Here is a 23,853-nt window from a genome sequence, read left to right on the forward strand (position 1 = left end):
ACCATGAATCCTTGAAGTGCTTCTTTAAACCTCTTGCTACGTCCCCTCTTTATAGGTCCTTCGTTATATTCTTTGTTGAACTCCATCACTTGCTTGAATATGCTTGATTCATCATCTTTAATCATAATCAAGCTAGAAATTCCAAAACAACAACTACACTTAAATCTTCCCCCAAACATTTGCACACAGTGCCTAGCCAGATTCATATCATACTCCCCTTCTTCAAAAAGATTTGTCCTCAAATCTTGTCTACCTACGCAAAAACGAAGCAAGTTAGTAACAACAAAATTTATATGACCAACATGCTTACCTTCAGGTTCAAGTTTGTAGATGCTATTATTTGCTCGCTCTTTTTGCACTGGAAATCCCAACATCCCCGTTGCCTTTCCTATAAACTCATCAACTTTACCACATACCAAATAATAAATGACACCAAATGATAAAATACCATTAAGTATCACAAAAATAAGGTTTCTCCCATTCTTAGACCTAGTTAACACACAAATGAAATCCATACACGTGTACGACCATAGCTCACTAGGAATAAGACATAGTTCATGCACGATATAAGAATCAATCTTAGATGCCCTTTCCCCATATCCAATGCACCCTTCACTACACCTCTTAACATACCTCTTCTGATATGAATCTGGCTAGGCACTGTGTGCAAATGTTTGGGGGAAGATTTAAGTGGCATTGTTGTTTTGGACTTTCAAGCTTGATTGTGATAAAAGATGTTGAATCAAGCATATTCAAGCAAGTGGTGGAGTTCAACAAAGAATATACCGAAGGACCTATAACGAGGGGACGTATCAAGAAGTTTAACGAAGTACTTCAAGAATTCATGGTGAATTATCAAGGAAGTTCAACAAATGGGGTGTCTAAATTAGAGGAGTTTGGGGAAAATGGACACAACAATGGAAGTGTTTGGAATGTTATTCAAGTGTTAAAAGCCCATGAGGACAGCAGCAAGCGTGCACCCGCGCCAGAAGCGGTGCAGCCGCGCGCACGAACCAGGAACAGGCGCGCCACCGCGCGTACCCATGAGCGCGCCACCGCGCGGAAACCCGCGCCACCGCGCGCATTGGCCGAACTTCGCGCGCCCCCGCGCGTGATCTCGTGCTATCGCGCGACCTTCCGTGTATAATTTGTTTACAACTTCCTTTATGACTTTTTACACTACTTTTTGCATATGTTATTGGTTATATAATGATTGTAATAGACATGAACGAAATAATTGAGATTGATAAAAATATTTTGAGGAGTTTCTCTCAAATTTTCAAGGCTTTTAGCTTTGTTCTTCACAAGAAGAAAACCAAATCAAACTTATCAAAGATTTTCATCTTTGTGGCGTTTGTCGATTGTTTATCTCTCGGATTGTCAAAACAAGATCTTTGAGGGTTCGTTTGAAATTCAATTGTTTTATCGTTGATATTTGTTGCTAAGTTTTAATAATTTAGAGGTGAATATCACAAACCGTTACTTGTTTCAAAAGATCGGGACAACAAATCGATCCTAGTTTGTTATTGAGTCGAGGGTGCGATTTCGATAATCGTGTTTGCTTCTCATTCGTACGAGGATTCGCATCATTTGGTATCAGAGCTTTGGCTCATTGAATTCAAGTAAGTTATTGTTGTTGTTATTTTTAGATCTGTCTAAAAATAAAAAAAAATATCCGTTCTGTTATCAGATCTTTGTTATCCTTTTGTTTCTATTTTCAGATCTGTTTAAAATCCGTTCTGTTCTTAGATCTTTGTTATCCTTTCGTTTCTATTGTCAAATCTTTCTATATAAGAAAAGAAAAACATAAATTTCGTTCTGTTATCAGATCTGTGTTATTCCTTCGTTTCTGTTATCAGATCTTTGTTATCCTTTGTTCTGTTTTCAAATCTGTGTTATTCTATCGTTCTTTGTTTTGTGCAGTCCAAGTGAGACAGTTGCGAGTGTCACGAGTTGAGTCTGATTGGTTTGATATACAAGTATAAAGCTTGAGTACATATTAGAGAGAACTATCAAATTCGAGTGAAAACACTTGAGTGCGAGCGTTATTTCTTTGGACTGACCGGTGAGTATTTTTTAGTAAAAAAAAAAGAGAGACGAGTGAATTTCCATTGGAGTGATTAGTGAGGATTCGTGGTGAGGAAACTTATCTTTTATTGTTTTATACTAACCTTTTCTTGCAGGTATAATGGTTGACAATCGTCAATTTCAAACAATGTTAGAAGGGTTGGATAAAATATGAGAGAAGGAGTTTAAGCCTCTACGTGAGAGGTATAGGCGGAGTGAAGAAGAGGAAATACATGATAGGCAATATGATGAGGATAGGCGACGTAGAAGATTTGGAGGGAATAGATCATTGTATTTGGATCGGGATGATGATAAGCAACATGATGAGGATAGGCGACGTGGAAGATTTGGAGGGAATAGATCATTGTATTTGGATCGGGATGATGATAGGCAACATGATGAGGATAGGCGACGTAGAAGATTTGGAGGGAATAGATCATTGTATTTGCATCGAGATGATGATAGGGGATGTGAGGAGAGTAGTGGGTATAGCAACCGGGGAGAGAAAATCAGTGCTAGGCCAAAGAAGTAGTCGAGATGTGAAGCTAGCAAATATGAATATCAAGGTACATTTAAAAACTCAAATTCTAGTACTTGTGATATTATATGTTGTTGGTGTTTAGCCGTTGGGCATGATATTAGCCAATGTCCACGTGAGGAGGTGACCGTAGTAAAATCACCAGTTGAGCTTAAATCTCAAATGGAGGTTGGCGTTGAAGTTGCGGTTGTAGAAGAACATGAATTTGAGGTGGTGATTAATAGAGTTGAAGATGATGTTATGCCACTAGTTAGTGAGATGAATGTTGTTGAACAATATACAGTGAGGACTGAATCATTAGGTGGGGAAAAAGAAATGTGTGATTTGTCTATTAAGGAGGAGGAGAGAAGGCAAGAAGAAAATTTGTTGCTCAAAACATTTGAAGAAAAAAATATTTCATGTGTTCAATTGAATCCAAATGTTGTTCTTGAGAATCAATTTAAATTCCTTGAAATGAGTGAAAAAAAATGTGATATGGTCAAAAGAATGAGTGAACAAATGAGTGAGATGACCATAGAAAGAAAAAAAAAAGAGAATGATGAAATAAAAGAAAAAAAAAAAGAAAAAGAGGCCAAAGAAAAAGAAAAAAAAATGAATTAAAGGCCCAAAAGAATCAAAAGAGTGAGGTTGAGAGTTGCTTGTTCTTGCATAAACCATTTCATGTACCTATGTACAAGTTGGTTTATTCTCATTGTGATGATATAGCCGGTTCAATCCCGAGCATTATTATTTCTCCTTTGCAGGATTTCGATGAAGACATGATGAGAAGACGAGCAAATGAGGAAGGTGTAAAAATGCAATGGGATGATCCATTTGATGTTGAGAACACTCACCGTGAGGTAAGGATAGTTGCCAACGCAACAACCATGAGGTATGACTTTCGTCCTTATCTTACTTCGTTGTTGTGTTGTATTCAAGCGTTTGGTGAGAGAGTTGAGAGTGAGATGTCCAAAGGGTCTAACTGTGAATTAACCTTTGTGCCTAGAAGTCATAGATTTGAGAATGATGACATATTGAATAGATCAAATTTAAATGTTAGTGATTGTGATTTTTCAAGAGTTGTCAAATTGATGAATTTTAGTCATGACAATGAATTGTATGCAATATGTTCAAATCTTTGTGAAGAAATAAATGTTTACATGGATAGTAAATTTAGCATGTTCTATTGGCAAGATTATTATTTGTTTGGTGATATTAGGGAAAAGAGTATGAATGAATGTAACAATTTCTATGTTCATGATGAATGTATTTTTAAGGAGAATAAAATGTTCATGTTATATTCATTGAATGAATTATATAATGGTGAAGAATATTGTAGTGGTTTGATAAATAACATATTGCATGAGTTGTTACTTGATAATAAGGCACATAACATTTGTTTGATTGGTAGCTATGACGTAACTAGAACAATAGATATAATGCATGATTATATGTATTGGTTGCATACGAAGCTATATGTTGAGGGTGCTTGGGATACATACATTGCATGCAAGAAAAAGACATGTCGAGTGTATTCATATGTCGTGAATAAGTTACATCATATTCTTAGTGAGATATGGTCTAACACGTGTATGAAATTCGTTATGTTGCTAACTAGGTCTAAGAAGGGGAGGAATCTGATATTTGTGATCCTTAGTGATATTTTATCATTTGGTGTGATTTGTTATTTGATGTTTGGTGAGGTTGATGAATACATAGGGAAGGCGACCGTGAAATTGGGGTTTCGAGTGCTAATGGAGCAAATAAATGATAGCGTCTACAATCTTGAGCTTAAAGGTAAGCATGTTGATAATATACTTCTTGTTATTACTAACTTGCTTCGTTTTTGTGTAGGTAGACAAGATTTGAGGACAAATCTTTTTGAAGAAGGGAAGTATGATATGAATCTGGCTAGGCACCGTGTGCAAATGTTTGGGGGAAGATTTAAGTGGCATTGTTGTTTTGGACTTTCAAGCTTGATTGTGATAAAAGATGATGAATCAAGCATATTCAAGCAAGTGGTGGAGTTCAAAAAAGAATATACCGAAAGACCTATAACGAGGGGACGTATCAAGAAGTTTAACGAAGCACTTCAAGGATTCATGGTGAATTATCAAGGAAGTTCAACAAATGGGGTGTCTAAATTAGAGTATTTTGGGGAACATGGACACAACAATGGAAGTGTTTGGAATGTTATTCAAGTGTTAAAAGACCATGAGGACAGCAGCAAGCGCGCACCCGCGCCAGAAGCGGCGCAGCCGCGCGCACAAACCAGGAACAGGCGCGCCACCGCGCCACAAGTGGCGCCACCGCGCGTACCCATGAGCGCACCGCCGCGCGGAAACCCGCGCCACCGCGAGCATTGGCCGAACTTCACGCGCCCCCGTGCGTGATCTCGTGCTATCGCGCGACCTTCCGTGTATAATTTGTTTACAACTTCCTTTATGACTTTTTATACTACTTTTTGCATATTTTATTGGTTATATAATGATTGTAATAGACATGAACGAAATAATTGAGATTGATAAAAATATTTTGAGGAGTTTCTCTCAAATTTTCAAGGCTTTTAGCTTTGTTCTTCACAAGAAGAAAACCAAATCAAACTTATCAAAGATTTTCATCTTTGTGGCGTTTGTCGATTGTTTATCTCTCGGATTGTCAAAACAAGATTTTTGAAGGTTCGTTTGAAATTCAATTGTTTTATCGTTGATATTTGTTGCTAAGTTTTAATAACTTAGAGGTGAATATCACAAACCATTACTTGTTTCCAAAGATCGGGACAACAAGTCGATCCTAGTTTGTTATTGAGTCGAGGGTGCGATTTCGATAATCGTGTTTGCTTCTCATTCGTACGAGGATTCGCATCATCTTCATATGCAACAAACACATATAATTATGCATTTTATCAAAGATAAAGACAGCACTATATGCATCACCAGCGCGTAACTCATGCAATGAATTTAGAATAAACAATTTATCCTCCTTAAAATTGTATTCATTATGATCATAAAAACTCTTACGTGCAATGCATGTTTCACAATTCCACTCAATATACCTCCTCATATGCAACCATAGTAAAAATTCATGCATCATATCTATGGCTCTAGTTACTTCATGGCTATCAATTAAACACATGTCATGTGCCTCATTATCAAGCAACAACTCATGCAATGGATGTAGGATGAAAATTTTATTTTCTTTAAATATGCATTCATCATGAACAAAGAAATAATCATGTTCATCCTTACACCTCTCAAAACCTTCATCAAACCAACATAAATCATGCAAATAGAATACACTAAATGTATTATCCATGTAATCTTCACAACCATCACCAATCAAATATAAATCACGGAAATATGACACACTATATGTACTATCCATGCAATCATTTAATTCATCACAAGAATTTAGGTCTAATGCAAGTGAACTCTTGTAGCAAACAAATCCTACTAACTTAGTAACTCGTGGAAAATCAAAGTTCATAAAAAGTACATGCATTTATCAATAGTCTCACATCCATAACAACCAAGGAATAAAGACAAACTGAAACCCGGTCCTCTAACCACCAAACTTGCAACCCGTTCTACAAATTCTTGAAAACAAAGCAATACAACTTTAAAGTAAGGAAGAAAGTCATACCTCATAGTTGTTGTGTTGGCAACTAAACTTACCTCATCGCGATGGTACTTGTATCAAAATGATATTTTGTATTTTGATGCAACACTTATTTGATCATGTATATACTTTTGATTGTATATATTGAAAATGTGTTTATGTCAAGAAAATTTTAAATCCTTCCTCCTTTCAAATAAATTTTAGAAAAAAATTCCGCTGTTATTTTATGAAATCGGTCAGAGGTGTTACATTTAGTGGTATCAAAGCTACGTTCTTCGGACCAATGCATATGACTTCGTCTACTTTCAACAATCCGGGTATGTCTTCTTCTACATCTATTTATTGTTAGTGGTTGATATGTATTATGTGAGCACATTGTAGGATTTAATGCTTCCTAAGAGAAAGGCTTCAGAGGGTGAGGATAGCTCCTCATCGAGAGTTGTCGACGAGTTCGGAAAATTACTGAAAGAGCAAGCCAAGGTTCACAGTGAACATGATGCGATCATGGTAGCATTGCAGGGACTTATGATCAATCAAGGAGGGCTCACGGGCAAGGAGCAAAGTGCCGAAAGGTTCGTGATGCATGGGAGTGAGTTCGGAAGCCAAAGGATTATCATTCAAGCATTGTTAGAGACGGCCGAGACTACACAGACGTGTACACGGACCTGCACACGGGGTCTGTGCCCTTTTCAGCCGAAGACGGAGAATTTGCGTGACTACACGGACGCAAGCATGGAGGTGGACACGGGGTCCGTGCCCCTTGTTTCAAGCTGAAGGTGATTTCCCGAGAGTACACGGACCCGTACACGGATGTCTACACGGGGTCCGTGTCTGAGACGGCTGAGCGAGAATATTTTCCTTTCTAGAGTTTTAATTATTTTGGAGTCTAGATTTGTGATATCTTTTTATTATTAAAACATGTTTGGACGAAAATTTGAGAACACAATACACATTATTATTGAGTTTTATACAAACTTTTGAGATTTTCTCTCAAGCTTTCAAAGCTTTTTGCTTTGTCATCAAAAATCAAACTTATCAAAGTTTTTAACTTTGTGCCGTTTGTCGATCGTTCTTGTGCGGATTGTCAAGGGCTTGTTCTTTGAAGGTTCGTTATAATTTCGGTTGTTTATTCTCGTGAATATTTATTGCCAAGTTTTTATAATTTAGAGGTGAATATCACACATTCAAACTTGATTCAAAAGATCGGGACAACAACGATTCTTTGTTCGACATTAAATTGAGGGCGCGATTCGATTTTAATCGTGTTTGCTTTTATTCGTACAAAGATTCACATCATTTGGTATCAGAGATTAGGTTCATTGAATTTAAGTAAGTTTATCTTGTTCTTAAATCTTCAGATCTGTGTTAAGTTTTCGTCCTTTTTCGGATCTGTTTTTGTTCTACCATTCTTCATCAGTTTCTGAAATTTTGGTGATATTTTTTGTTGGGATTTTCGAGTTTTTACTCGGCCTTAGAGTAAAAAAAAAAGAATACCAAAAATCCGAAAATTCACCATTATTTCTTTTTGACATTTTTTTCTATTCCTTCTTGTGAGTCATATACAAGTTTCTCACACAGTCAAAAAAAAAAATATTTATCTTCAAATTGCTTGTCTACGCAGTCCAAGTGAGTCGATCACGTTTCTTCACAAGTTGAACTTGATTGTTTGATATACGAATACAAAGCTTGAGCACACTTTCGAGAGAAACATCAAATTCGAGTGGAAACATTTGAGTGTGAGTGTTATTTTTTTTTTTGAGTGACTAGTGAGTATTTGTTGTGAGCAAACAAAATAAGAGGGAAAAGACGAGTGAATTTCTTTGGAGTGACCGTGAGCTTTTGGGTGAGGAATATATCTTGTTTTCTACTAACATTTTCTTGCAGGTACTAAACTGAAATTTAAATGGAGAGGGAGGTAGGAGATAGTTCAAACCCGGGGTTGTCTAAAGTCCAAATGGAGGCGTTGTTTGGACATTTTAGTAAGATGATGAGGAATGAATTAGAGACCCTACATGAGAGGTTGGATAAAATTGAGGTTAGTACTAGTGGGAGTAAATCTAAGCATAAAGACTTGCGTAGAGGAGAAGAAGAGGACGAGTATTATTTGGGAGGAGACGAGGAGAGTCAAAATGAGAATTGGGGTAGGAATGGAAGAGGTAGAGGATTCGGGAGAGGAAAAAGAGAAGCCGTGCGGGGTAGATATGATGGGAATAGGGAAGATGGAAACATGGGTAGCATTAAGATAAAAATTCCTTCATTCCATGGGAAATCCGACCCGGAGGCGTACTTAGAGTGGGAAAAGAGGGTAGAGTTCGTATTTGAGTGCCACCACTACTCCGAACAAAAAAAGGTTAGGTTGGCTGATGCAAACGTGGTTGATCAAGCACCAAAGAACGCATGGGAGTCGTTGGAGTTGCCTGAAGGTCCTATAACGAGGGGACGAAGTAAGAAATTTAAAGATGCACTTCAAGGACTCATGATGAGCTATCAAGGAAGTCCTACAAGTTGGATGTCTAAATTAGAGGAGGTTGGGAATCATGAGAATAATATTGGAGGTTTTTGGAATGTTATTCAAGTGCAATTGCCGAAGGTGGAGCGCACCCGCGCCAGTTCACGGACTGCACTCGCGGTCCATGATAATCAAATTTAAGAGAATATTGCCGAAGCTATACCGCACCCGCGGTCAAGCAAGGATCGCACCCGCGGACGGCAAGCGCACCCGCGCTCCTACAATGACCGCACCCGCGGTCCTTTTATTCGAACTTAGCCGAAGCTACACCGCACCCGCGGTCCAGTATGCAGCGCACCCACGGTCTATTCTCAACTTCCGTGTCAAAGTTGCTAGTTATCTTCTTTAATGCTTTCTACACTACTTTTTATGGGTTTTATTAATTATATAATGCATTGTAATGACCAAAAACGAGAATTATTGAAGATTGATATCAAATACATTGAGTTCTCTCAATTTTCAAAGCTTTTAGCTTTGTTCTTCACAAGAAGAAAACCAAATCAAACTTATCAAAGATTTTCATCTTTGTGGCGTTTGTCGATTGTTCTTCACACGGATTGTCAAAACAAGTTCTTTGAAGGTTCGTTTGAAATTCAATTGTTTTATCGTTGATATTTGTTGCTAAGTTATAATCGCTTAGAGGTGAATATCACAAAATCGTTACTTGTTTCAAAAGATCGGGACAAAATAATCGTTCCTTGTTTGTTATTGAATTGAGGGTGCGATTTATATATTCGTGCTTGCCTTTCATTCGTACGAGGATTCGTATCATTTGGTATCAGAGCTTTGGCTCATTGAATTCAAGTAAGTATCGTTGTTGTTATTTTTCAGATCTGTCTCAAATTTCATTCTGTTTTCAGATATGTGGTATCCTTTTGTTTCTATTGTCATATCTACCAAAAAAAAAAATTTGTTCTGTTTCAAGTTTTGTGTTATCCTTTGTTCTATTTTAAGATCTGTGTTATTTCTATCATCTTTTGATAATCCAGAATTCCCGAAAAATTTGTTCTGTGTTATTCTGTCGTTCTTGTTTTTGTGCAATCCATGTGAAACAGATGCAACTTGTTCACAAGTTGAATCTTGTTAGTTTGATAAAAAAAAAATAATATATATATAAAGATTGAGCACACCTTTGAGAGAGCTATCAAATTCTAGTGAAAAAAAATTATTTGAGTGCGAGTGTTATTTCTTTGGAGTGATCGTGAGAATTTGGGTGAGGAAAATCTTTTATTTCTACTAACATTTTATTGCAGGTACAAAATCTGAAATTAAAATGGTGAGGGAGATGATGGAGAGGATGAAGATGAGATGCCTGCATTAGAGGATCCTGATGAGGGATATGAAGCAGTTGTGGGTGAGGCATTAATGACTAGGCGTATCATGAGTGCCCAAGTCAAAGAAGAGGAGACGAATCAGCGGGAAAACTTGTTCCATACTAGATGTTTTGTCAGTGGCGAAGTTTGCAACGTTATTATAGATGGAGGAAGTTGTAGTACCAATGTTGCTAGTCTTGAGATGGTTGAAAAATTGAGCTTGCCTACTTTGAAAGATCCTCAACCATATAGACTACAATTGTTGAACGACTGTGCTGAAGTGAAGGTGAACAAACAAGTTTTGGTTGCATTTTCGATTGAGAAGTATGTTGATGAGGTATTGTGTGATGTGGTACCAATGCATGCTTGTCATATTTTGTTAGGAAGACCATGACAATATGATAGGCAAGTGACACATGATGGGTTTAGAAAAAAATATTCTTTTGTACTCAAGAAAGAACCCATTGTTTTACTTCCTTTTGTCCCCCAAAACAAGTGTTGGATGACCAATTGAAGAAAAAGAAGAGAGATGAGGCCGAAAGAAAGAGTGAATTAAAAAGTGAGATGACCTTTGAAAAGAAAAATGAAATGGCTAAAAATAAAAGTGATAAAAAAATTGAGATAGCCATACAAAAGAAAAATGAGGAAAATGAAAATGAGAGGAAAGAGACCAAAAAAAAAATATATATGGTCCAAAAGAGTCACATGAAACAATTGCTGCACACACATGATACACTTGTGTTGATTCTTTACAAAGAGATTCTCTTTAACACAAGTGATATAGCCGGAAATCTTCCGAGCATTGTTGTTTCCCTTTTGCAGGAGTTTGATGATATATTTACGGAGGAGCTACCTCAAGGAATACCACCATTGAGGGGAATTGAGCACCAAATTGATTTTGTGCCCGGAAGTGCATTACCAAATCGTCCAGCGTATAGAAGCAATCCGGAGGAGACCAAAGAGCTTCAACGGCAGGTAAGTGAATTATTAGATAGGGGTTTCGTGCGTGAGTCCATGTCTCCTTGTGCTGTACCTGTTCTATTAGTTCCTAAGAAAGATGGATCATGGCGTATGTGTGTAGATTGTAGGGCAATCAATAATATAACCATCAAATATAGGCATCCCATACCTAGACTAGATGATATGTTAGATGAATTGCATGGTGCTTGTATTTTTAGCAAGATTGACTTGAAAAGTGGTTATCACCAAATTAGAATGAGGGAAGGTGATGAGTGAAAAACGGCTTTTAAAACCAAGTACGGGTTATATGAGTGAATGGTCATGCCTTTTGGCTTAACTAACGCTCCTAGCACTTTTATGAGGTTAATGAACCATGTCTTGCGTGCATACATAGGAAAATTTGTTGTTGTTTACTTTGATGATATCCTAGTTTATAGCAAAGACTTGGATGAGCATGTTAATCACTTGAGACTTGTGCTAATCACACTAAGGGCTGAAAATTTATATGCTAATTTAAAGAAATGTTATTTTTGTACAAGCAAACTTGTCTTCCTTGGTTTTGTGGTAAGTTCGCAGGAGACACAAGTGGATGAGGACAAGGTAAGTGCTATTCGAGATTGGCCAACGCCTGCTTCTGTTGGTCTAGTTCGAAGCTTTCATGGTCTTGCAAGCTTCTATAGGAGGTTTGTAAAAGATTTTAGCACCCTGGCGGCACCGATGACGGCGGTGATTAAGAAGAACGTTCCATTCCATTGGGGCGAAGAGCAAGAGAAGTCTTTTAATATTATTAAACAAAAGTTAATTAATGCGCCTTTACTTGTTTTGCCTGATTTTTCTAATACTTTTGAAATTGAATGTGATGCTTCAGGTGTAGGTATTGGTGGTGTTTTGATGCAAGGAGGACGACCAGTGGCGTATTTTAGTGAGAAACTCAATGGAGCAGCTCTGAACTATCCAACGTATGACAAGGAGTTGTACGCGCTTGTGAGGACTTTGGAAGTGTGGCAACACTACTTGAGGACTAAAGAGTTTGCGATTCACACGGATCATGAGTCTCTTAAGCACCTTAAGGGGCAGCAGAAGTTGAACAAGCGGCATGCCAAGTGGGTTGCATTCATAGGTACATTTCCCTACATCATCAAATACAAACAAGGTAAGGAAAATGTAGTGGCTGACGCATTATCACGGAGGTATGTACTAATCTCTACTTTGGAGTCTAAAGTTTTGGGGTTTGAGCATGTGAAGGAATTATATGTGTTAGATGAGGATTTTAAGAATGTATTTGAAACATGTATGCATGGTCCACATGACAAATTTTATTTGCATCATGGTTTCTTGTTTAAAGAAGATAGGTTGTGCGTCCCTAAATCATCCATTCGTGAATTACTTGTTAGGGAGGCACATGGGGGTGGCTTAAAGGGGCATTTTGGTGTGGCTAAAACTTTAAGTGCATTGCATGAACATTTCTATTGGCCACACATGAAACGTGACGTTGAGCGTGTTTGTGATGAGTGCATTACTTGTAGACAAGCTAAATCTAAAACACAACCACATGGCTTGTATACACTACTTCCCGTCCCTAGTGAACCTTGGGTTGATATTTCTATGGACTTTGTTTTGGGGTTGCCTAGGACAAAGAAGGGGAGAGATTCTATATTTGTTGTTGTGGATAGATTTTCTAAGATGGCACATTTTATTGCCTTGTCACAAAACTGATGATGCATATCACATTGCGGATCTATTCTTTAGAGAAGTCGTTAGGTTGCATGGCATGCCTAGGACTATTGTTTCGGACCGTGATGTTAAATTCTTGAGTTATTTTTGGAAAACGTTATGGACTAAACTTGGCACAAAATTGTTGTTTTCTACTACATGTCATCTTTAAATGGATGGACAAACTGAAGTTGTTAATAGAACTCTAGGAACGCTTTTGCGTGCTATACTCAAGAAGAACTTAAAGAATTGGGAGGATTGTTTACCCTTTGTTGAGTTTGCTTATAATCGTTGCGTGCATTCTACTACAAATTATTCGCCATTTGAAATTGTATATGGTTTTAATCCTTTGACTCCGTTGGATTTGATGTCTTTACCTGTGAGTGAAAGGTTGAACATGGATGGAAAGAAAAAAGCTGAATTCGTTAGAAGTTTGCATGAGAAGGTCAAGGATAACATCGAGAAGAAGAATTTACAATACACGAAGCAAGCCAACAAGGGAAGGAAAAAGATGGTTTTTGAAAAGGGAGATTGGGTGTGGTTGCACTTAAGGAAGGAAAGATTTCCAGAAAAGCGACGTTCAAAACTCTTACCTAGGGGTGATGGACCATTTCAAGTGCTTGAAAAGATAACCGACAATGCCTATAAATTAGACCTACCAGGTGAGTATAATGTCAGTTCTACTTTTAATGTTAGTGATCTTTCGTTGTTTGATGTAGGAGATGATCAAGATTTGAGGACAAATCCTTTTCAAGAAGGGGAGAATGATGCAAACGTGGTTGATCAAGCACCAAAGAAAGCATGGGAGTCGTTGGAATTGCCCGAAGGACCTATAACGAGGGGACGAAGTAAGAAGTTTAAAGATGCACTTCAAGGACTCATGATGAGCTATCAAGGAAGTCCTACAAGTTGGATGTCTAAATTAGAGAAGGTTGGGAATCATGGGAATAATATTGGAGGTTTTTTGAATGTTATTCAAGTGCAATTGCCGAAGGTGGAGCGCACTCGCGCCAGTTCAGGGACTGCACTCGCGGTCCATGATAATCAAATTTAAGAGAATATTGCCGAAGCTATACCGCACCCGTGGACGGCAAGCGCACCCGCGCTCGTACAATGACCGCACCCGCGGTCCTTTTATTCGAACTTAGCCGAAGCTACACCGCACCCGCGGTCCAGTATGCAGCGCACCCGCGGTCTATTGTCAACTTCCGTGTCAAAGTTGCTAGTTATCTTCTTTAATGCTTTCTACACTACTTTTTATGGGTTTTATTAATTATATAATGCATTGTAATGACCAAAAACGAGAATTATTGAAGATTGATATCAAATACATTGAGTTCTCTCAATTTTCAAAGCTTTTAGCTTTGTTCTTCACAAGAAGAAAACCAAATCAAACTTATCAAAGATTTTCATCTTTGTGGCGTTTGTCGATTGTTCTTCGCACGGATTGTCAAAACAAGTTTTCTGAAGGTTCGTTTGAAATTCAATTGTTTTATCGTTGATATTTGTTGCTAAGTTATAATCGCTTAGAGGTGAATATCACAAAATCGTTACTTGTTTCAAAAGATCGGGACAAAATAATCGTTCCTTGTTTGTTATTGAATTGAGGGTGCGATTTATATATTCGTGCTTGCCTTTCATTCGTACGAGGATTCGTATCATTGGGTGGTTGAATTCTTAGACTATGCTCTCATTTGGTGGGGTCAACTAGTGACCACTAGGAGGAGGTACAATGAGAGACCCATATAAACTTGGGATGAGATGAAGAGAGTGATGAGAAAGAGGTTTGTGCCCAATCACTATTATAGGGAGATGTTTAAGAGGCTACAAACTTTGAGGCAAGGGTTGAAGAGTGTTGAGGACTACTATAAGGAGATGGAAGTAGTCATGATTAGGGCTAATATTGAGGAAGATAATGAGGCGTCCATGGCACGATTTCTTTGTGGTTTGAACAGGGAAATCCAAGATCAAGTGGAGCTACGGCACTACTTGGATCTAGTTGAGATGGTGCAAATGGACATAAAAGTGGAGCAACAACTCAAAAGGCGTGGAGTTGGCCGCACCAATCAAACTGGGGGTTCATCATCTTCTTGGAGATCAAATGCGGTGAAGCGTGAGGAGAACAAAGTGGTGACCAAGCCCAAATTTGAGGCCAAACAAGAGGCGCCTAAACAAGGAGTGCAAGGTAAATCTGAAACTCCTTCTAATCGATCTAGGGATGTTAAATGTTTTAGGTGCCAAGGGTTGGGTCATATTTCTAGTGAGTGTCCTAATAAGAGGGTGATGATTTTGAATGACAATGGTGAATATGAGTCTCAAAGTGAGGATGATGATGAGATGCCTGCATTGGAGGATCCTGTTGAGGGATATGAGGCGGTTGTAGGTGAGGCTTTGTTGACTAGGCGTATAATGAGTGCCCCAAGTCAAGGAGGAGGAGAACAATCAGAGGGGGAGCTTGTTTCATACTAGATGCTTTGTAAACGAAAAGGTTTGCAATGTCATTATAGATGGAGGGAGTTGTACCAATGTAGTAAGTTGCGAGATGGTGGAGAAGCTGAAGTTGCCCACTTTAAAACATCCTCAACCATATAGACTTCAATGGTTGAATGATTGTGCGGAGGTGAAAGTGAACAAGCAAGTTTTGGTGCCTTTTTCTATTGGTAAATATGTTGATGAGGTATTGTGTGATGTGGTGCCAATGCATGCTTGTCATATCTTGTTGGATAGACCTTGGCAGTATGATAGGAAAGTGACACATGACGGTTTCAAGAATAGATACTCTTTTGTCCTAAACAAAGAACCGATTGTATTACTTCCCTTATCCCCAAAACAAATATTTGAGGATCAATTAAAGAAAAGAAAAAGAGATGAGGCCAAAAAAATGAGTGTTCAAAAAAGTGAAATGGCCTTAGAAAAAGAAATAGATATGGTCAAAAAAAAGAATGAACAAAATGGTGAGATGACCAAAGAAAAGAAAAATGTGGAATGCCTGAAAATCCTTGCTTTGAAAATTTGCGGAAAATTAAAAATTTTCTTTTTAAAAGAACTTAAATGGTCTCATTCATAAAATCACTGGTGAATTAAGTTCAATATGTCAAAATATTGCAGCGGAAGAAAATAAAATTTGCCAAAAATCACAATTTAAAAATATCCAACGACTGATAAAATGTTTGCGGAATAAAATAACAACTGCTGCTCTGAGGTCCTCGGGGGCCACTACTGCCGACCCAAGCTGGCTCACTGGTCCCCGCCCTCGGCCCTGGCCTCATCAGTACCTACAACAATCAAGTCTAGTGAGCCTAAAGACTCAGCATGCATATATCGCAGGTAACGAGTAAAAATCTGAATTAAAATATGCATGAGATAACATATTCTGTCCTAAAGCATGCTGAAAATAATCTGTACTGAGCAATTATAATACGTGCATAACTGAACTGATAATCACAGTAAAAAAAAATGTTTGCTCCTTGGAGCCTGTACTGAAATAACTGGTAAAATTTTCTGTGGAGATTATGTTTTACGCCTGTGGCCACTGCACTAAGCTGAACTGATCGGTAACTGGCTACCGGGGAGTCTGAAACTGAACTGAGCTGGCCGGTCACTGGCGATCGGGTGGTAGCAAACTGAACTGAGCGGTCACTGGCGACCATACAAAATAATACTCCCACATAGTGAATGAACCACAAGCCATATCGCATAAATCTAAAAAATAATCATTTTCTATTTAATGCACGTAAAATAATTAACTGGCATAATGAAAATGTCCCGTAATTTTACCAACTGGATTGGATTGGATCGTCCCCAGGCTCGCTGCAACCTAACTGTGCCATGAAAAATATGCAATAGCTTAAACTTGACCAACTATGCAATTTAGTTCAAAAGATGCGACTATGACGCCTAATGACTGCGCATTTAATCATGACTCCGAGCCAACCTGAACCGACACCGAATCGACGTATAGTCATGATTAAAATACGTTGAAAAATCATAAAATAATGCTCCTAAAATGATAGGGTCGAAATCTAGGTGGAATGGAGGCCAAAACACGAAACGCTCTTTCGAGAGTCAATTTGGCACATCGCACCGTAAATTCTCGTACGACCTCAAAAATGATCCGAATCACGAACGGTAAAAAACATGACCTTCCCAACTCAAAGGGGCACTGTCTAGTCCAAGGCCATAGGCTAAAAGCCAACCGAGAACTCGAACGAGCCACCGAACCGACACTGCAACTTGCTGTAAAATTCCAGCAACTGTACCATTGCGTAACTTGTGTTGTTTTCGAGACTACCGGCCATGGGAGGTGTGAACCACCGATCAGAGACTCTTACCAACATCCCAAGGAGTGATTTGAACCATGGCTAAGGGCCCTAGGCCAGCCACAATCCACGTCACACCATAACTCAACTGAAACTCCAACCGAGAACCAATGTGCATGCGTGTGTAGTGTTTTGCTTTGATCGATGTCTTGCGTCGTTCCAGTGGCCATTTGATTGACCATGGCACGATCTAGACATCTAAGAGCATGGTATGAACCGTGGCTATGGGCCATAGGCCAACCAAGATCCATACCAAGCAACCCAAAACCGAAATGCATATGCTGAAATTTGAAGGGGCCGAAGGGACATGGGGCTGTTGTGATGTTTTTATTAAAACCGATGAGCCATGGACCAAGCCACCAAAAGGGCGACTTAGTCACGTCTTAGACATGCTAGGGGAGTGATCTAACCATGGCTATAGGCCCTTGGGGCAGCCAAGATCAGATCCTTCCTCCTTGCCATCAAAACTGAATTTCGAAACTCATAATGGACCAAATGAGAGGTTGCTGTCCATTTCTGAATTTCCAGCAACCAGGGGCTTGAACGAACGGACAAATCTGATCCTAATGCATCCTATTACGTGTATAGATGTCGCCTTGGGAGCGTGGAATCGAACCAATCACCTGAAACAACAAAACTCAGAAAAACGTGAAGCTAGTCAAAGGGCCGAAATCTGCATGCATTATTTTCTGAAAATTCTATGATGTATTTCGGTTTTTGCATGATAAAACATGATCATGTACTGAAAAATAATTGATAATATGACTTGATTGAGGTTTGAAAGAAATCTAGACATGCCTGGTTATCGTTTGAAATAGAAACGAGCGAAACCACAAGGACGCGGCACGGAGGAGGTGGAGCGCTACTCTTGTTCTTTCTAGTTCTCGATTTTTCTCCCTTTCTCCCTAGCTATTACTCACGTTTTTTCAACTGAAAAGGGGTCTGATTTCGGTGGTGAGGGAGTGTGATGGAGTGGTTATGAGGGGTGAGGAGGATGGTGCAAGATATTAAGACCAAGTCTTCATGCATTTGAATTTTGAATTTGAATTGCTATCAAATGATCTCTTGGGTGATTCTAGAGTATAGTGGCCGATTTCTCTCTTGTTTCTAGACTAGGATATGTCCACTAATTAATTACATGGTGCTCCCAAAAATCCTAGATTTATCCTACTAATTACATGCAAAGAAATGGTCAAAGTTGATGAGTTGGCAATTGAATCCTCTAGTAACCAAGGGGTGGCCGAAATCTACTAATAAAATGAATGTGGAGTGTTGTTTATTTACTAGATTAATAACTCTAAAAAGCCTCACTAATCCCTTAATTAATTTATTGAATAAATCCTTAATTAAGTAACTCAAATGAGCTTATTTTCTACTCACCTCAAGTTGCATAAATAAATCCCCAAATCTCCTTATTAACTTAAATTAACTTACTTGCTAGCTAAATTAACTTCTGGAAATATTTCTCAAATCCTAAATTCTATCTCAAAACTCCAAATCCAGTCCGGCCTCACTGAATTAACTGAAATGATAAAAATCAAACTACTGCATAAAATAATCAACTTAAGGAAAAGCATTTAAATATTCATGAAATAAAATCATTTTAATTTAAAATACTAGAATTATGCATGGCTTATACGTAGACTGATTTACAGGTTCTACAATCCTCCCCCCTTAAAAGGAATTTCGTCCTCGAAATTAGAACTCACCGAATAATTTTGGGTACCGACTCCTCATTTCTGGTTCAAACTCCCATGTAGCTTCCTCCTCAGAATGGTTGAGCCATTTGATTTTGACTCGCTTAACCAACTTGTTCCGAAGCTTCTTCTCCTGTCTGTCTAGGATCTGCACCGGTCTCTTCTCATAAGACAAGTTCGGAGTAAGCTGCAACGGCTCGAAATTCAGCACATGAGAAGGATTTGCCATATATTTCCTCAGCATGGAGACGTGGAACACATTGTGTACTCCGGCCAGATTCGGCGGAAGAGCCACACGATAAGCTAGCGTCCCAACTCTGTCGAGGATCTCAAATGGTCCAATGAATCTCGGACTGAGCTTCCCTTTCTTGCCAAATCTCATGACACCCTTCATAGGTGCCACTTTCACAAATACATGATCGCCCACTGCAAACTCTAAATCTCTCCTCCGCTGATCGGCATAACTCTTCTGTCGGCTCTGAGCAGTCCTCATCCTATCACGGATCTTGACTATTACATCTGCTGCCTGCTGAACAATCTCTGGACCCAACTCTGCTCTCTCTCCTACTTCATCCCAATGGACAGGAGATCTGCACTTGCGGCCATACAGTGATTCATACGGAGGCATACCAATAGAAGACTGGAAGCTGTTGTTATAGGTGAACTCAACCAATGGCAAGTTCGACTCCCAACTCCCTGAGAAATCAATGACGCAAGCGCGAAGAAGATCCTCCAAAATCTGAATAACTCGCTCCGACTGCCCATCTGTCTGCGGATGGAAAGCTGTGTTAAACAGCAACTTTGTACCCATATTCGAATGCAAACTCTTCCAAAACGAGGAAGTAAATCTGGGATCTCTGTCAGATACGATAGAAACTGGAATACCATGGAGTCGGACTATCTCTCGGATATACAGCTCTGCATACTGAACCATGGTGAAAGTCGTCTTAATAGGCAAGAAGTGCGCTGATTTGGTAAGACGATCTACAATCACCCAGATAACATTCGATCCTCTGGCTGACCTCGGCAATCCGGTCACAAAGTCCATGGTAACATTCTCCCACTTCCACTCGGGAATAGGTAGAGGCTTGAGCAAACCTGCTGGTCTCTGATGCTCGGCCTTCACTAACTGGCAGGTCAGACACTCGGACACAAATCGTCTGATGTCCTTCTTCATACCAGGCCACCAATACAATAGCTGCAGATCTTTGTACATCTTCGTACTCCCAGGGTGAATGGAGTACGGGGACATATGGGCCTCTGACAAGATGTCTGCTCGGATAGAATCACTTCTAGGAACCCATATCCTGTCTTGGTATCTCACAATACCATCACTGACTGAATACAAGACACTGCCCTTGGCTTCATCTCTCTTCTTCCACTGTGCCAATTGCTCATCTGCTGACTGACCACTGCGAATACGGGTCCATAAGGGAAGACTGAATGGTCAAGGTAGATAGACGAGGAACTCTATCTCGAGGATAAGTCTCGAGATCAAACCTCTGTATCTCAAACTGAAGAGGTTTCTGAATCGTCAAATGAGCGACTTTTCTGCTCAATGCATCTGCAACTACATTAGCTTTACCCGGGTGGTAGCTAATGTCACAATCGTAGTCTTTCACAAGCTCCAACCAGCGCCTCTGACGCATGTTCAGCTCCCTCTGCGTAAAGAAATACTTGAGGCTCTTGTGGTCGGTAAAGATCTGGCATTTCTCTCCATACAGATAGTGCCTCCAAATCTTCAAGGCAAAAACTACGGCCGCCAATTCTAGATCATGGGTAGGGTAGTTCTTCTCGTGGATTTTCAGCTGTCGAGAAGCATACGCTATCACTCTCCCATGCTGCATCAAAACTGCACCTAAACCAAGCTTCGAAGCATCCGTATAAAGGACAAACTCGCCGGGCCCTGATAGCATGGCTAAAACTGGTGCTGAGATGAGAGCTTGCTTCAAAGTATCGAAGCTCTTCTGACACTCATCGCTCCACACGAATTTAGCATTTTTCTTGGTCAGTGATGTGAGTGGAACGGCAATAGAGGAGAATCCCTGAATGAACTTCCGGTAATATCCTGCTAGCCCAAGAAAACTGCGGATCTCTGATGCATTCTGAGGCACAACCCAATCTCTGACTGCTGCAACTTTTGCTGGGTCTACCTCAATACCATTGCTAGAAACGATGTGGCCTAAGAAAGCCACCTTCTCTAACCAGAATTCGCATTTACTGGACTTTGCAAATAATTTGTGCTTCTGCAATGTCTGCAACACTGTGGCCAGATGTCTGCTGTGATCCTCCTGATAATTGGAGTAGACGAGAATGTCTTCTATGAATACTATCACGAACTGGTCAAGATAAGGCTGAAATACGCGATTCATGAGATCCATGAAGATCACTGGCGCATTCGTCAGACCGAACGGCATCACTAGGAACTCGTAGTGACCATAACGAGTCCGGAAAGCTGTCTTCGAGACATCAGCATCTCTCACCCTCAACTGGTGATAACCGGAACGCAGATCTATCTTGGAGAAAATCGAAGCTCCCTGCAACTGGTCAAACAGATCCTCAATCCTCGGCAGTGGGTATTTATTCTTCACTGTAACCCTGTTCAACTCCCGGTAGTCAATGCAAAGCCTCATCGAGCCATCCTTCTTTTTCACAAATAAGACCGGCGCGCCCCATGGAGAAAAGCTCGGGCCAATGAACTCCTTGTCGAGAAGTTCCTGAATCTGCTTCTTAAGCTCTGCCATCTCTGTCGGTGCTAGTCGGTACGGCGCTTTGGATATCGGAGCCGTACCTGGCATAAGCTTAATGGAAAACTCCACCTCTCTCTCGGGTGGCATACCAGAGACGTCTTCGGGAAAAACGTCTAAGAAATCTCTGACAATCGAAACATCTGAGGCTGACTGGCTGGGTTCCTCGGGGACAGATAAAAAGGTCGCTAGAAATGCCCGACACCCTCTATGCACGAGTTTCCTAGCCTGAACATAAGGAATAATGCGCGGTAAAGGAAAGTACATGTCCGGCTCAAATAAGAACTGCTCCATTCCAGGCGGTCGGACAAGAACAGATCTCCGCTGGAAGTCTATCAACACTCTGTTCCTCAATAGCCAGTCCATCCCTAGGATGATGTCAAATTCTGGCATCGGTAGCACAATCAGATCCGCGTAAACAAGTTTACCGTGCAACTCAAGGTCTATATCTCGGATAACGTTGGTAGCTGCCATCTCCTCGCCTGACGGCAACACTACTGAAAAGGCTGTATCTAGCCCAATGGTCTGGATCTTGAGAAAGTTTGCAAAGGACCTACGAAATAAACGAGTGAGTGGCCCCTGAATCTATCAAGGCCTTGGTAGCGGAACCAGATATAAAAATTCTCCGTGAAAGAGCGGAGCTCTAAGTTGAATCCAGTAGTTACAAGAACTAAACTTATAGACAAGCAATGGTCAAAGTTCTTCTAACTTAAATCTCCAAAATACTACTAAGTAGAGCATGCAATCCTATCACAGTTCTAAGTTCAATCTTAATCCTTATTCCCAAAGCACGGAAATTAAAATAATAACTTAAAGTTTAAAGGTACCTGTTAACAACATAGTCTCAGGGTTGGTTTCCGCGGCATGGAGAGCAAAAACCCTGCCATGAGTAGGCATATTCCTCTGAGGGCACTGCAGCAACATGTGATCTGGACTGCCGCACTTAAAACACTTTCCTGAGCCTGCCATGCATGCTAAAGGATGGCGACGTGAGCACCTGGGGCAGACGGGGTGCCCCTGAGTCCTCGGGGCTGGGCGTCCCCGCTGCTGCTGCTGCTGCTGCTGGCCTCGGTTCCTGGGCGGTCCATGAAAAGGCCTCTTATTCTGCTGCTGATGCTGATGAGGAGGAGGGCGGTGCGGTGCCTGGACTGGGCGCTTGCCCTGGCGATCCCTCTCGATATCCCACAGATCCTGCTCTGCGGCTAAGGCCTTGGAGACGACAATCTCATAAGTAGCAGGGTCAGATACCCTAACATCCCGGCGCAAGATTGGCCGTAAACCCACCAGGAAGTGCATCAGCTTGGCTCTAGCATCATTCGCGATCAGGGGCACAAAGTGACAGCCCCTCTCGAACTTACGGATGAACTCCGTAACCGTCATATTTCCCTGCCTCAGACTCATGAACTCGGTGGTCAGCCTGGTGCGAACCTCCTCAGCAAAATACTTGGAGTAGAAAACTTCCGTAAAGCGGGTCCATGAAAGTGTAGCCAAATTCAAGGCTACCGAAGCTCCTTCCCACCATAAGCGGGCATCTCCAGTGAACAGGTAGGTGGCACATCGGACTCGGTCTGCGTCTCCCAGCTCCATAAACTCGAAGATAACCTCGAGGGATTTGATCCATCCCTCGGCAACCATGGGGTCAGATGTCCCAGAGAATTCCTTCGGGCGCATCTTCATGAATCGCTCATAAACAGCCTCGGGCCCTGTCGGCCTAGTCACCACCGCATTGTTCCCCGCAAACTGTGCGAAGAACTGTGTCATCCCAGCTAGCATCTGGGCACTCATGTCAGGTGGGGGCGGTGGTGGAGGTGGAGGAGGAGGAGGTGTCTGCCTCTCTTGTCTCTGATCGTCATCGTCCTCGCGACGGTGCTCGCCACTACCTCTCGGGCGTCTTACTTGACGTCTAGGGGGCATACTGTTCCAACATAACCCATACGTAACTAACATGCATAATTCCATAATTTATTTTAAATGAACACTGAAATGCTGAAAATCTGGTCGAAATTATTTCATGGAAGCATGCTGCCAAATAATTCATGCTATAAATAAAATTCTGAACTGTAAAACTTACAGACCGAAGGCGTGGCTTCGCGAGCTTCTCGTGGTCAGTAGTAGTGTAACCCTATACAGAACCACCGCTCTGATACCAACTGTGGAAGGCCCGACAATCCTTGCTTTGAAAATTTGCGGAAAATTAAAAATTTTCTTTTTAAAAGAACTTAAATGGCCTCATTCATAAAATCACTGGTGAATCAAGTTCAATATGTCAAAATATTGCAGCGGAAGAAAATAAAGTTTGCCAAAAATTACAATTTAAAAATATCCAACGACTGATAAAATGTTTGCGGAATAAAATAACAACTGCTGCTCTGAGGTCCTCGGGTGCCACTACT

At 40.4% G+C, this 23,853-nt stretch overlaps 1 protein-coding gene across 1 annotated transcript in view; it reads right to left on the reverse strand.

The window, feature by feature from the left end:
- Window positions 1–15,545: 15,545 nt before the first annotated feature.
- The window catches only part of LOC142556927 (uncharacterized), a 54,372-nt gene continuing 46,064 nt past the window's right edge, over window positions 15,546–23,853 (reverse strand). Inside the window, 1 exon segment of the mRNA XM_075668414.1 lies at window positions 15,546–15,604. Coding sequence (XP_075524529.1) covers window positions 15,546–15,604 — 59 coding nt within the window.

Source organism: Primulina tabacum, chromosome 9, assembly GCF_025594145.1.
Source record: "Primulina tabacum isolate GXHZ01 chromosome 9, ASM2559414v2, whole genome shotgun sequence".
In the NCBI taxonomy this organism is placed as follows: Eukaryota; Viridiplantae; Streptophyta; class Magnoliopsida; order Lamiales; family Gesneriaceae; genus Primulina; species Primulina tabacum.